General features: G+C 52.6%; 1 protein-coding gene across 1 annotated transcript in view; it reads left to right on the forward strand.

The window, feature by feature from the left end:
- LRRC20 (leucine rich repeat containing 20) overlaps positions 1-12,386 on the forward strand; it is a 64,945-nt gene extending 52,559 nt beyond the window's left edge. The window contains exon 5 of the mRNA XM_024765484.1: positions 9,806-12,386. Within this exon, the coding sequence (XP_024621252.1) occupies positions 9,806-9,960 (155 nt within the window). The 3' untranslated portion in view covers positions 9,961-12,386. The remainder of the gene's footprint in view (positions 1-9,805) is intronic.
- Positions 12,387-12,654: the final 268 nt, after the last annotated feature.

Consider the following 12,654-nt stretch of genomic DNA (forward strand, 5'->3'; position numbering starts at 1 on the left):
CTGGTGACAGTCTGAGCCTTGCCCTGCCCTCCAAGCGCTGAGTGTCACAGTGCCCAGGGGAAGATGATTCACCCTTCAGGGTGGCAGCTGCCTGCTTGGCACAGCGGACTCATGCCGTCTGCCCAGAACGCCCTTGTCCAGCACCAGCAGAGTGCCGCCCTGTACCCATGGGCAGTGAGCAGTCAGTACAGGCATCGATCGTGAAGCCATCACTAGACACAGTGTAGGAGCGCTTGCTGGCTGTGGAGCCGCTTGAGGGGGAGGTTAGGAGTAAGCAAACAGTCTTCAACAGCAATTAGTGCAAATTAGACATGGTCCCCAGATGTGGAGGGGAGGGAAGCTCCTGTTGCAGCTCCTGCCCACATGTGTCTGCCTGAAGGGAACTAGCAAGCCTGGTCTCTCTCTGGGCAGAAGACATTTCACACACTTGGTCTCTGTCCAGATGGCATTCTCTGTGCCAGCCTCTGAGTGGTAAAACTTTGATTACCCACAGAACGTCCAGTTCTCCAGGGTGCTGGGAGCACTCTGCTGGTAGCACACAGGTGAACAGCAAGAAAAGTTCTTTGACATCTGCTTAAAACAAAGTACTTTCTTGCTCCCTTAGACAAGCCAGTCTAAGGGACCGTCTGTCTCTCTCTCTGTCCAGAGTGCTGAAGAGCAGCCCAGATACTCTGACTCTCAAAGCTCAGCCTTGCAAGGGCCTTATTCAGGGAGTAAGAGGCTCGCAGGGTCACGAACACAGACTTAGGCATTTGGGAAACGTTCATTCGCCAGTTGTCGTTTTTTGATTGAGCAGCTTGCCGTGCGCTAGGCGCTGTGCTGGAGATGGAGGCGGAGAAAGCCCGCTCCCTGTTCTCACGGAGCTCATGTCATGGTCAGTTACACTAGCTGATACTTAGTGGCCATTTATTTCATATCTGGATCTTCTTCTCTAACCATTTGCAAGTGTGCTCTTATTTAACGCTCACGACCACCTTATGAGGCAGGCACTATTATTCTCCCCAGGTGAGGAAACTGAGGCTCAGGGAAGTTACTTAAGTAACTTGGCCAAGGTCATGCTGCCTGGACAAAACCAGGGTTTCCAACCCAGGCAGTCTTGCTGCAGAACCCCAGCTATTGAGGACAGTGCTTTGCATAAGGAGAGAGGATTTTTGCATATAGCTGGAGGGAGATTGAAAGCCACAGGGAAGTTATGGCTAGAGCACGTAACTTTGGTTGGAGGGAAACTTCCTTGGGGTGGAGAGAACAGTGTAAGGTGATGAGGCAGGATTCCCTATGCCACGAATGCAGGCAGTCAGCCTAGCTCTTGACAGCTCTGCCCCACACAGTGAAGCAGGTGGGCAGCATCCTGGGATGGAAGTGCTATATGAGTGTTTTCACCGGATTCTCTCACTAAGCCTCACTGGGAGGACCAGTGGTACTCAAACTAGCTGTGCATTCAAATCATTGGGAGATTTTAAAAACACCTGTGTCCAGGCCATACCCCATGCCAGTTAAGTCAGAATCTCTGATGGTGGGTTTGGGGCTTGATGATTTTTTAAAGCTCCCCAGATGATTCCAATGTGCAGGCAAGATAGAACCATGGAGCTAAACCAGAACCTTCCATCAACAAGCACATTCCATCCCTGAAGAAGCTGTAGCCTCTTTCTTCCTTCTCTCAGTGTCTGTTGCATGTGTGTATGTGTGTAGCTACGTCAGGATGAGAAGAGCAGTCAGCCCAGCCGTGAGAGCTGACTGTCGGCTGGGAGGGTGGCAGAGGTGAGCTCTGTGGACTTGCCTCTTTGCTCGGGGTTCCTCTTTCCCACGGACCCTACTGGACCCTGGGCACGGTGGCTCTGCTGCCGCAGTGCCCACAAACCCCCACTTGTGATTTCCCTGTAGCACAGCCCGCTCACCTGGCATTTTCAGAAGAAACTTTATCAATGAGCCAGAGGCAACTGAGAACATGCAGACAGCCAAACAGCGGGCCGGTTCCCAAAGTTCAAGTTTATTCCAAAGAATCCTAGTGTAGGTGGACAGGAGTTGGCCTGAGCTCTGACACCTTGTGCTCAGGAGCCTGTGGTCCTGCCCGGGCGGGCTACTTGACTCACCATTACTGGAGGTGCTTGCTCCAGTTCAGTGACCTCACCTTGGTAGCTTGAAATTGGCCATGGGAGGAATGTTTACACCACGCAAAATCGGCAGATGCCCCACATCAGGGATGTTTCCCTCAGGAAGTGGATTGTTAAACGCACACCACTTCCTTGCTGCTTGTCCTGGCCACTTCACCCACTTCCCCACCACCACCACCTTCCACTCATTTTGTTTCTCAGAAGCTGGTTTCCCTGGTGAGGCCCTACCTAATTCACTCCCATCTGGTGCTTATCTTAGGAGCTTTTCTTCTTATTTTTCCAATTATAACGGAGGTCTTATTTCTCTGACAATGATCTTAAGCCTGAGTGGAAAGAGGTGTAAAGCTGGTGGCAGCGACCTTAGGTTCCAAGCACGGAGAAGATTTACAAAGGAGCTATTCACATGTCCACCCCACCTAGGAGAAGAGCCTGTAGGGGAGGCGATTACTTTTCCATCCCACGCGTCCTTCACCCCTCACTTCCAGACTCTTGCTGTACAGCAGATGAGGTGGCTCTAGTCTTCCGTGTGTTATAGACACACATACCTCCCGCTGTGAGGGAGGGACCGGCAGACACTTAATGGGAGGCCATGGCAAAACTGCCATTCTTTCCCGAGCCCCTCCCGGGGTATCTAACTGAAGCAGCTGGAGAAGCAGAGCAGAGGGGTGGGGGTTCAGGGGAGAGGGGCAGTGGGCACAGGGGAGCAAAATGGGAAATCTGACAGGGAAGGCAAATCCCCCAGGCTTGGGCCAGGCAGTCTGAGTTACTTACTTAGCTGTCTCCAGAGCAGCCAGTAAGGGGACCGTGTTCTGACCCGGCTTTGACTGCACGTGGGATCCAGGTGGGGCAGTGTGCAGGAGGGGGCAGTGCTGGCAGGTGGCCGCACTGGGAGCCTGTGGACCCACCTTGCTGGCCAGTCTGAGGTGCGGAGGAGGAGGAAATCAAAGTGGGGGCTTTTCTCCCCCTTTGTTTTTCTTTCCCCACAGCCTGCACTTAAGGTTCATTAACGTATTCCGTAAAACACTCTGTGCTCCCCATCCTCTTGCCGGTTGCCCGCCACACTCTCTACACCTCCTTGGGGAGCGCCGCGTGGTCCCTTCTGCCAGCCCCTATGGCCCCATGAAGCCGAGGACCGTTTAAAGATGGGAGGTTGAGGTTCAGAGAGGTTAGGGGCCTGCCTGAGGTTGCACAACTCCAAATGGCAGATCCGAGGTCAGGGCCTGGGTCTCTGCCCCATCCACTCCCGCAGCTGGCCTCTCTTTCATCAGAGGACTTAGAACTCCCCAAGCCAAACAGACTTCCTTGAGGGACTCAGCCTGCAGGACTGTCAAGGGCATGCAGTGTTCTCTGTGCCTCCTGAGCACAAGGGCTGCTGCTGCTTTCTTCCTGCACACATCTCCCCACCCCCCAGCCCCGACAACCAGGGCTTGGGCTAGGGCTCGGGCAAGGGCTCTGTGCAGTGGGGGAGCTTGATCACTGCCCTCCCCGGGCTTGTGAAGGGACAGACCCAGCCGTGAGTGTGGCCCGGGAGCCTCCTTGTTACAGGCACAATTCTCTGTCCCGCCAGGTTACCATAGTTTGCCTGCTTGTGTCTTGTGGCATTTCAAGTGGGGCGTGAAGCTCAGCTCAGCTCAGCATGCTTGATCTTTGTTGTTGAGGCACCAGGCACCAAAAGCTGTGTCAAGGCTGATGCCAGGCCAGCCTGAATTCTCCAGCACGCATGTGCCCACAGCCCCCTGGGGAGGCTAAGGCAGCCTCCCACGTGCTGCCCACAGGCCTGAGGCACTAGGGCTGGGGCGCTGCCTCTGCATCTTTACCCAGCACCCCAGGTCCCATTGTAAGGAGGCCTCAGGCTCCACGCTTACTGATTGGGATCCTTTGGGGACTGGAGGCAGAGAAGCTGAAAAATCAGGCATTCTGGTTGGAAGGAGATCACCTGGATCAGAAGTGAGACAGCCAGCCATGTGTCAACTGTCCAGTGTGGCTCCAGCCTGGGCGGCCAACAGGGCGCCATGATCTGTTTCTAAGCTGCCAAGGAAGCCAGGGAACTGGGGCCCTAGGCCACCAGGTTGGGGAGCCTCTCATCCCAATTCCAGATGGGACCTTAGATGTCGTGGGACTCAGCTCCACCCGAAGCAGGAATCAGAAGTCACTGGTCTCTGCTGGGTTACCTCTGTGCTGGGAAGCTCACTCAGTGCCCCTTACCACTTCCCTGGGCCCAGACCCCTCCTCCTCTCAGCCTCCGTTCAGACCATGGGTACCACACATATGCTGAATCGTGCTCTGAAACAGTCATTTTTATCATCTTGCCTCAAGCTGGTCCCAGTGGCGTGAAACAAGTTTGCCAGTCAATAGTGCCAATGATTAGTGAAGGGAGGTCAAGCTGACCTTGAAGAAGTAATTTTCTCTAAATACTGCCCACTCTGATTCTGCTTTTATTGGTTATTTTAAGCTTCCACAGACATAGGCAGGAGTCTGGGAGGGCTGTCTGCGGTGGGAAGAGGGTTGGATCCATCTCTCATTGTCTGTAATGGCGAAAGCTGGAAAAAAACTGAATGTCTAACAGTAGAAACATGAGCCAAAGTGTGATCCCTCCATTCCATGGACCACCACGTGGCCGTAATAATGTCACAGACTTGTAACCTGAAAAGATGTTCACAATGTGTCATCAAGAAAAGCATGTTATGGCATAGTATCTAGGAGGCCTTTTTTTTTTTTTTTTTTTTTTTTTTTATATGTGTTTTTTTTTTTTTTTTTTTTTTTTTTTTTTTGCAGTACACGGGCCTTTCACTGTTGTGGCCTCTCCCATTGCGGACCACAGGCTCCGGACGCGCAGGCTCAGCGGCCATGGCTCACGGGCTCAGCCGCTCTGCGGCATGTGGGATCTTCCCAGACCGGGGCACGAACCTGCGTCCCCTGCATTGGCAGGCGGACTCTCAACCACTGCGCCACCAGGGAAGCCCTAGGAGGCCATTTTTGAAACATAGTTGTGTATGCACATACACACACACACACACACACACGCATGTTTAAAAGTTGGTAAGGCCATGTACCTCACATTAACAGTGGTTGGTTCTGCCTGGTGAGACAGGGTGATTTTATTTCTGCTCATCAATATTTTCTCATTTTCTAAATTGGATTATTGCACTAAAGGGCCAGTAACCTATCACAGCCTTGGCCCACAGAGGCCTGGCCCTGACTGGCAAAAGTGGCCAGAATGGGTCAGGTCAGGGGAAGGGCCCCAACTCTTGAATGTACTGAGGTCAGAGTTGCTTAATCAAGTGGTGTTCGTGGTGGGTCCACTGTGTGCCCAGCCCAGGGTGGTCCTGAGCCTGAAGGAACTTACGATCTAGTTCAGGAGGTAAAATATGCATTCATTTGTTCGTTCACTCATTCATCCAACAAATAGCTATTGAGCACCTGTGAGCACTGTGCCAGGTACTGCACTTATAGTGTGAACATAGTCCCAGAGTGTGATGCGTGATATGAGTCTTGTATAAAGGGTTATGGGACTTTGGATGCGGACCAGAGGGAGTGACAGAGGAGGGGGCCTTTGAGCTGGAATATGAGGATCCACAGGACATGGGCGAATGGGGATGAAGGCGTGGCCCAGGGGAGAGGGCAGAGCTGGGCTCCTCTTCCTCTCCAGGTGTGCCAAAGTCCAGGGACCTGGCTTCCATTACCACCATGACGCCAATGTGTCTTGTAGCCCTAGGAAGCTTATGTAGCCTCTTCAGGCTTCCGGTTCCCCACCCACAAAACGCAGATCATTTCATATCCTCCTCTCTACCCTCCAGCCATCTCCTGCTCTTGTCAGGATGCTCTGAGCGTAAATGTTCTTTTAAGCGTTATCCAGAAACTCCCAATTGGGCACTTGGGCTTGTTGCTTGCTAGCCTGGCTGCTCCAGTTTGTTGATTCTGCCAGCTTTGACACATTCTGGTGGCCCCGTTGCTCCTTCCTCTAAGCTGCTCAAGCACCTTTAGCGGTTAAATCAGGGGAAAGAGATACACTTAATCCCCGCCATCACTGTCCTTGGGCAGAGTGGTTTGGGGAACGCTGCAGACCCTGAAGAGGCCAGCTCAGTGAGTGGTACTTGCAAAAGACAGGCTGAGGACTCAGGCAGCGCTGCTGTCTCTAGGCCTGGAGTCACGGGGATTTGCTCCAAGCCTGGGCTGCAGCTGGTCTTCGTGCCACGCCCAGCAAACCTCGGCAGGGGCATCACAGGGAGACCCTCCTCCCCATCTCAGGAGCACCGGCCACTCTGCAGCCCTCAGGCCTCCCTGGCTGAGGGGTGGAGGAGTCACGGAGTCCAGAGAGAGAAAGTCCTTAGCAACCCCTAGTTCTTGCTTGAAGGCAGGCCAGGGTGATCTGACGTCACCTAGGGGATAGTGGACGGTGAGGAACCTGATGAGGTATCGAGGGTGGAGGATTCTGACTAAACCAACTTAGCAGAATTCTTGCTAAAATTGGACAATGAGAGATGAACACTGAAGCACAAAAGTCAGGCCTAGTTGAAAAATCCAGGGGAGCTGGAGCAGAGTTAGAGGATCATTGTCAGCATGGAGAAGCCGAGGCCCAGTTTCCTTATCTGCCAGATGGGTCATTATTGAAGAACCACCTAGCACAGGGCCTCAGATATCAGTTCCTAGAAACAGCCTCCTTTCTTGGGCCCTTTTTTTTTTTAAATTGGCTGTGCCCCGCGGATGTGGGATCTTAGTTCCCCCACCAGGGATGGGACCTGCGTCCCCTGCATCGGAAGTGTGGAGACTTAACCACTGGACTCCCAGGTCCCTTGGGCCCATTTTAACAAGGTGTTAACCTCCCTGGGCTTTGATTTCCTCCTGTGCCACATGGGGTAAAATACCCTGTGAAATGACCTGACTTCTTAAGAGCCCAAGGCAAGAGGATTTTCTTATCTGGATGATCAGGGGCAGAGGGGATGGTGTGTCTGTCCCGCCTGCCCAGCTGCTGGCTGTGCTGTTGGCCATTACAAAGCTAATGTGCTAATGTGGAGAAGGGGAAGCTTCCAAGTCATTAGCCCTTCTCTTCCCAGCCATTCACTGGTAGGGAAATTGGGGGCCCACTTTCCATGAATAAAGACAAGAAATGCCACAGGCAACCCCTTCCTTCAGCCCCCACTCCAGCAGCCGCCCCACCCAGTAAGGGGCCTAGAGGAGCAGGCTGCTGGCAGCTGTGTGATGTGACATTAGCATGCGGATGAGCTCCAGAGGAAGCAGAAGGTGAGCAGGAACTGAGAGCAGTTGATCTTGCTTTCCCTCCCCTCCCAGGAGTAGCATCTGGTCATAACCTTGCATTCTAGAAACGTCTTATCTCTGCTTCTTTCCCTACCTGAGCCTCCACGTTTGCCTTGGGCTCTGGGTCCCTCCCCATCGCCTCCTTCACGGCTCCTGTCCTCTCATCCATCATGCAGGTTCCTGCCTGTCAAACAAGAGCCCCACTTGCCGCACTATAGCCAGTCTCGCTTGGGACCCAGCTCCCGACCACGACCCACCCTAGTAACTCCCTGCCGGCTGCCCAGAACGTGTTTTTGTACCCACCATGTCTATGTGCCAGGTATAGTGTTTGGCCCTGGGGATTCAAGGACAAAGATAGACTCTGCTCTCAGGAGGTTAAGAGTTGCCCCTGCCTCCAGCACTGGACCCGTGGCCTAACGAACAGAGCCAGCCCCCAGGGAGCTCAGAGCCACTCACCCCAAGGTGCTAAGGGAGGGCAAACTCCCGTGATCTGTGATCAGTGATCTTTCATGTTACTATTGCAAAAAGACTGTGACTTGCTGAAGGCTCACATGATGGTGAACATTTTTTTTAGCAATGAAGTACTTTAAAATTAAGGTATGTACGTTGTTTTTTTAAACGTAATGCTATTGCCTACTTAATAGACTACAGTGTAGGGTAACATAACTTTTATATGCACTGGGAAACCAAAAAAAATTCATGTGACTCGCTTGGTTGCGATATTCACTTCATTGCTGTGGTCTGGAACCAAACCCGCAATATCTCCGAGGGATCACTGTACAGATATTCTCTCATTCATCCTTAAACAACCCTGTGAGGTATATACTATTATTACCCTGATAGGAAGTTTATTTTATTATTTTTTTAATTGAAGGATAGTTGATTTACAATATCGTGTTAGTTGTAGGTATATAGCAAAGTGATTCAGCTCTACATATATATTTTTTTCAGATTCTTTGCCATATAGGTTATTACATTCTTTCCCATATAGGTTGAATATAGTTCCCTGTGCTTTACAGTAAATCCTTGTTATCTATTTTATATATAGTGGTGTGTATCTGTTAATCCCATACTCCTAATTTGTCCCTCCCCGACCCCACCTTTCCCCTTTGGTAACCATGAGTTTGTTTTCTATGTCTGTGAGCCTGTTTCTGTTTTGTAAATAAGTTCATTTGTATCGTATTTTAGATTCCACTTAGAATTGGTATCATATGGTATTTGTCTTTCTCTGTCTGACTTCACTCAGTATGATAATCTCTAGGTCCATCCATGTTGCTGCAAATGGCATTATTTCGTTCTTTTCTATGGCTGAGTCATATTCCATTGTATATATGTGCCACATCTTTATCCATTCCTCTGTTGATGGACACTTAGGCTGCTTCCATGTCTTGGCTATTGTAAATAGTGCTGCAATGAACATTACGGTGCATGTATCTTTTCAAATTAGAGTTTTCATCTTTTTCAGGTATATGATACGAAGTTTAATAATTTGCTTTAGGCACACAGTTGTTATGTGGCTGACCTGGGACTTGAACCAGAGACTGAGTGATCCTAAAGATTAGGTGTGAGGAACCATAAATGTTTTCAAGTATTAGTATAGCTGCTGCCTTGTTCTGGTCCTTTTTTTTTTTTTAATTGAGACAAAACCATTTAAAAGTGCACAATTCAGTGGCATTTAGTGCATTCACAGTGTTCTGCACCTGTCAACTCTAGTTCCAAAATACTCTCATCACCCCAAAGGAGACCCTGCACGCATTAGGCAGTCACTCTCCAATCCCCTCACCCCAGCCTCTGGCAGCCACTAATCTACTTTCTGTCCCTATGGCTTTGCCTATTCTGGACACTTATATGAATAGAATCATATACTCTGTGACCTTTTGTGTCCGACTTCTTTCATTCAGTATAACGTTTTCCAGGTTCATCTATGTTGTAGCATGTGTCAGGCTGATTAATATTCCATTGTTTGGCTATACCACCTTTTGTTTATCCACTCGTTGGTGGACATTGGCTATTGTGAATAGTGCTGCTGTAAACACGTGTGCACGTATTTGAATACCTGTTTGCCGTTCTGCGAGTTCCACTCAAGAGTGGCATGGCTGGGATAAGTGGTAATCTGTGTTTAACTTTTTTTTTTTTTTTTTTGGCTGCCTTGGGTCGTCCTTGCTGCGCGCGGGCTTTCTCTAGTTGCGGCGAGCGGGGGCTACTCTTCTTTGCAGTGCGCGGGCTTCTCACTGCGGTGGCTTCTCTTGTCGCGCAGCACAGTAACTATTTTTTAGGATGCTTTTCTGCATGTGGTTGTAATGCCCTGGTGGGCCCCAACGGCCCCTCACACAGGGCCGGGTGCTGGGCACTGAGCCCATGTGCCTCGGGCGATGCAGCCTCCTTCTTCTCTGCCCGCTTGGCTCCAGCCCCCTAATCTGTCCCTCTCTCCCTGACAGACGTGCCCGTGGAGAAACTGGCTGCCATGCCCGCCTTGCGCAGCATCAACCTGCGCTTCAACCCGCTGAATGCCGAGGTGCGCGTCATCGCCCCGCCGCTCATCAAGTTCGACATGCTCATGTCTCCGGAGGACGCGCGGGCCTCCCCACCCTAGGCGTCCCTCCTCAAGCCCGCCCAGCAAGGGACAGAGGCCACCTGGCCTGGCGCCCTGAGGGTTGGGAGTCCCAAGAGCCCATGGGAGGCCAAGTTTGGGGGGCTGGGGGCGGGCGGGCTGAATAGCGTGTGGCGGGAGGGGTGTGGCGGTCCAGGATAGATAGCGTAGAGCAGTAGTGGGCCCTGGAATGCCTGGAGGGAGGAGGCGAGGAGGGGGCTGGGGCCCAGACTCTGGGCACTCACAGCTTCCGTGCAAACCTGGGCAGATCCTCTGAGCCTTACAATTTGAGGAAAGGGGCAATGGCAGGGGCTTTTGCCTCCTTTGGGCTCCCTAAAGGCTTTTGGGGGAACACATGCCTCCAAGTTACCTTCAAATCATTGGTACCTTCTGGGCCCACGGATGAGCATCGCTGAGCGTTTTCCAGGCCCTTGTGGGTTCGAGGCCTTGTTTCTAGTGCTGAAAGCCAGTGGCTGCCATAAGAGGGACAGAAGACGATCTCCATCTGTTTATTGATTCCTGAGAACCGACCAGGCTGAGGCCTTCCACAGTGCCCCATCCTCAGCCCTGTGGGTCCCTGGATTGGCAGGAACCTGAACCAGGAGTCATGGGAAAGCTGTGGAGACAGTGTGGCCCTACACTGTAGCAGGGTTGAGAACATTTGTATAGGAGCCCAAGAACCAGCAGACTGGCAAGTGGAGAGCAAATCAAGTAGGCTCTGTCCTTCCTCATGACTAAGAAATCGGTGGGGTAGGCAGTCAGGAGTGCCCCATCCCTCCCCTGGGCATGAGCGGGGGTGCCTGGCATCAGCCCTTCTGCTGCAGGAGACGTGGCCCAGAGAGAAACAAAGCCATTTGCACCTGCGCCACCCTCAACAGTCTCCCTCTGGCAGGAGTCTGGCTGCCTTGTCACTGGTCCACACAGGGGCAGAAGGCACTATGGACCATTGGATTCGTGGCCAGCCAGCTCCCAGGCCACCACCAGGGGGCCCTGATGACCTAGTCATCTCTAGGCCCTCAACCTGGAGTCTAGAGTGTGGCCAGGTAATTGCGTGACCAACCATCTCTGTTTGCCTGGGACTTAGGGCTTTCCTGGGACGTGGGACTTTCAGTGCTAACACTGGGATGACACCCGGCAAACGGGCAACTGGTCCCTCTACCAGGAGAGAGCCTGAGGCTCTTGCTTCCTGACAACACCTGTGGTTTGGAGAACCTCTGACCCCTTGATCCCCAGGTATCTACCTCCCACCTTCTCATCTGTGGAGCAAGCAGACTCAGAGCCCACCTTGCCTGGTCTGTGGGAGACACCTGAGGCCCCAGGACTCAGAGCAAGCCAGGCTACCCGGATCCTACATTTGTGGACCAGGGACCAGTCTTCCACTCCCAAGGTTAGGCTGTTCAGAGCTCAGACCACCGCTCAGAGCACTAACCCTTGATCAGAATGCTCCCTGTTCCATTCCCCCTCTCCAGCTCCGAACCCTGCCCCTGCTCAGGCCTTCTGTCTCCTGGCGAGAGGCTGACAGGTTGGGCCATTGTTGGCCCGTTGCTGAGCCCTCGGTGTTCATGTTCACTCTGCTCATCTCCCAAGGCCTGGTCGGTGAAGCTCTGGAAAAAAGGGTTTTCAGGGTGAGGAGGCTGAAACGGGATCTTCTAGGGCTTCCGAGTTCAGCCATGGACGCTGGGGACAAGTGAGTCTGCAGTCCAGCCTAGGCTGTCCTGGTCCCCCCTACCCCCCAGCCTGTGTCTTGGAGTGGGGTTTCTCCTTGTCAGAGAAGGGGCATACTTTTCCGACACGCACAAAGGCGTTGTATGGCTAGAGCTTTGCAACTCAAGTATGGTCCGTGGGCCAGCAGCATTGGCGTCCACGGGAGCTCGTTAGAAACGCAGAATCCCAGGCCTCACTCCAGACCTCCGGAATCAGAACCTGCATTTCAAAAGATCCCCAGGTGATTCCTATGAGCACTTTACTGTTTGAAAAGCAGAGGCCTGGGGTGACCCTCGGGATGTCCTCAGAGTGGAGGGTGAAGGTTCTCAGCTCTCCCCCTGCCCTGTCAGGGGTCCGAGTCTGTGCTCATCCCCCTCCCTAAAGCAGTCCCCAGAGACCTTGGGCCTCTTAGATCTTTCCAGAGTCTGTGTGGCACTCCCAGTGAAGGGACTGACCCAAAGCCACCAGGAGAGGAGGGCTGGGTTTGCCCGGCCCTCTGGAACCCTGCCTTTGTGGGTAACCTCTGCATGCTAAGCTGCTGCTTCCCCAGGTCCTCACCTCAAGCCCTCTGAAGGGGATGCTTCTGGAAGCTGTTTTCTACTCTGTTTGGAGAGTTTGCCCTTGCCTGCTGGGAAAGCTTGGGCATCAGAGACGGCCCCAAATCAAAGCCCACTGTGTGAATGAGCCCTTAGTTTCAGTCTGCAATAAAGAACACGTTGGTTTCATCTGCCTCTTGGTGTTTGATTTATTCTCACAGCACACATCTCTCGTGGCCAGAGTGTTGATCCCACCATCAGCAAAGAGGAGGGGCTGCCCCTCTTGCTGGAAGTGGGAGGTAAAGCAGCTTGGCTGGGGTGAGGCTTGGAACGTTCACGGTGGGTGGAGGCACGGCCAGGCAGAGTTGACGCAGTGCTGCTGCAGAGCGCTAAATATCAGCTAGGGGAGGCCCCGTACCTGCGGAAGCATGAAGGGACCTGCTGTGCCCCCACTTCT

Source organism: Neophocaena asiaeorientalis, unplaced genomic scaffold (genome assembly GCF_003031525.2).
Source record: "Neophocaena asiaeorientalis asiaeorientalis breed wild unplaced genomic scaffold, Neophocaena_asiaeorientalis_V1.1 scaffold31, whole genome shotgun sequence".
NCBI lineage: Eukaryota > Metazoa > Chordata > Mammalia > Artiodactyla > Phocoenidae > Neophocaena > Neophocaena asiaeorientalis.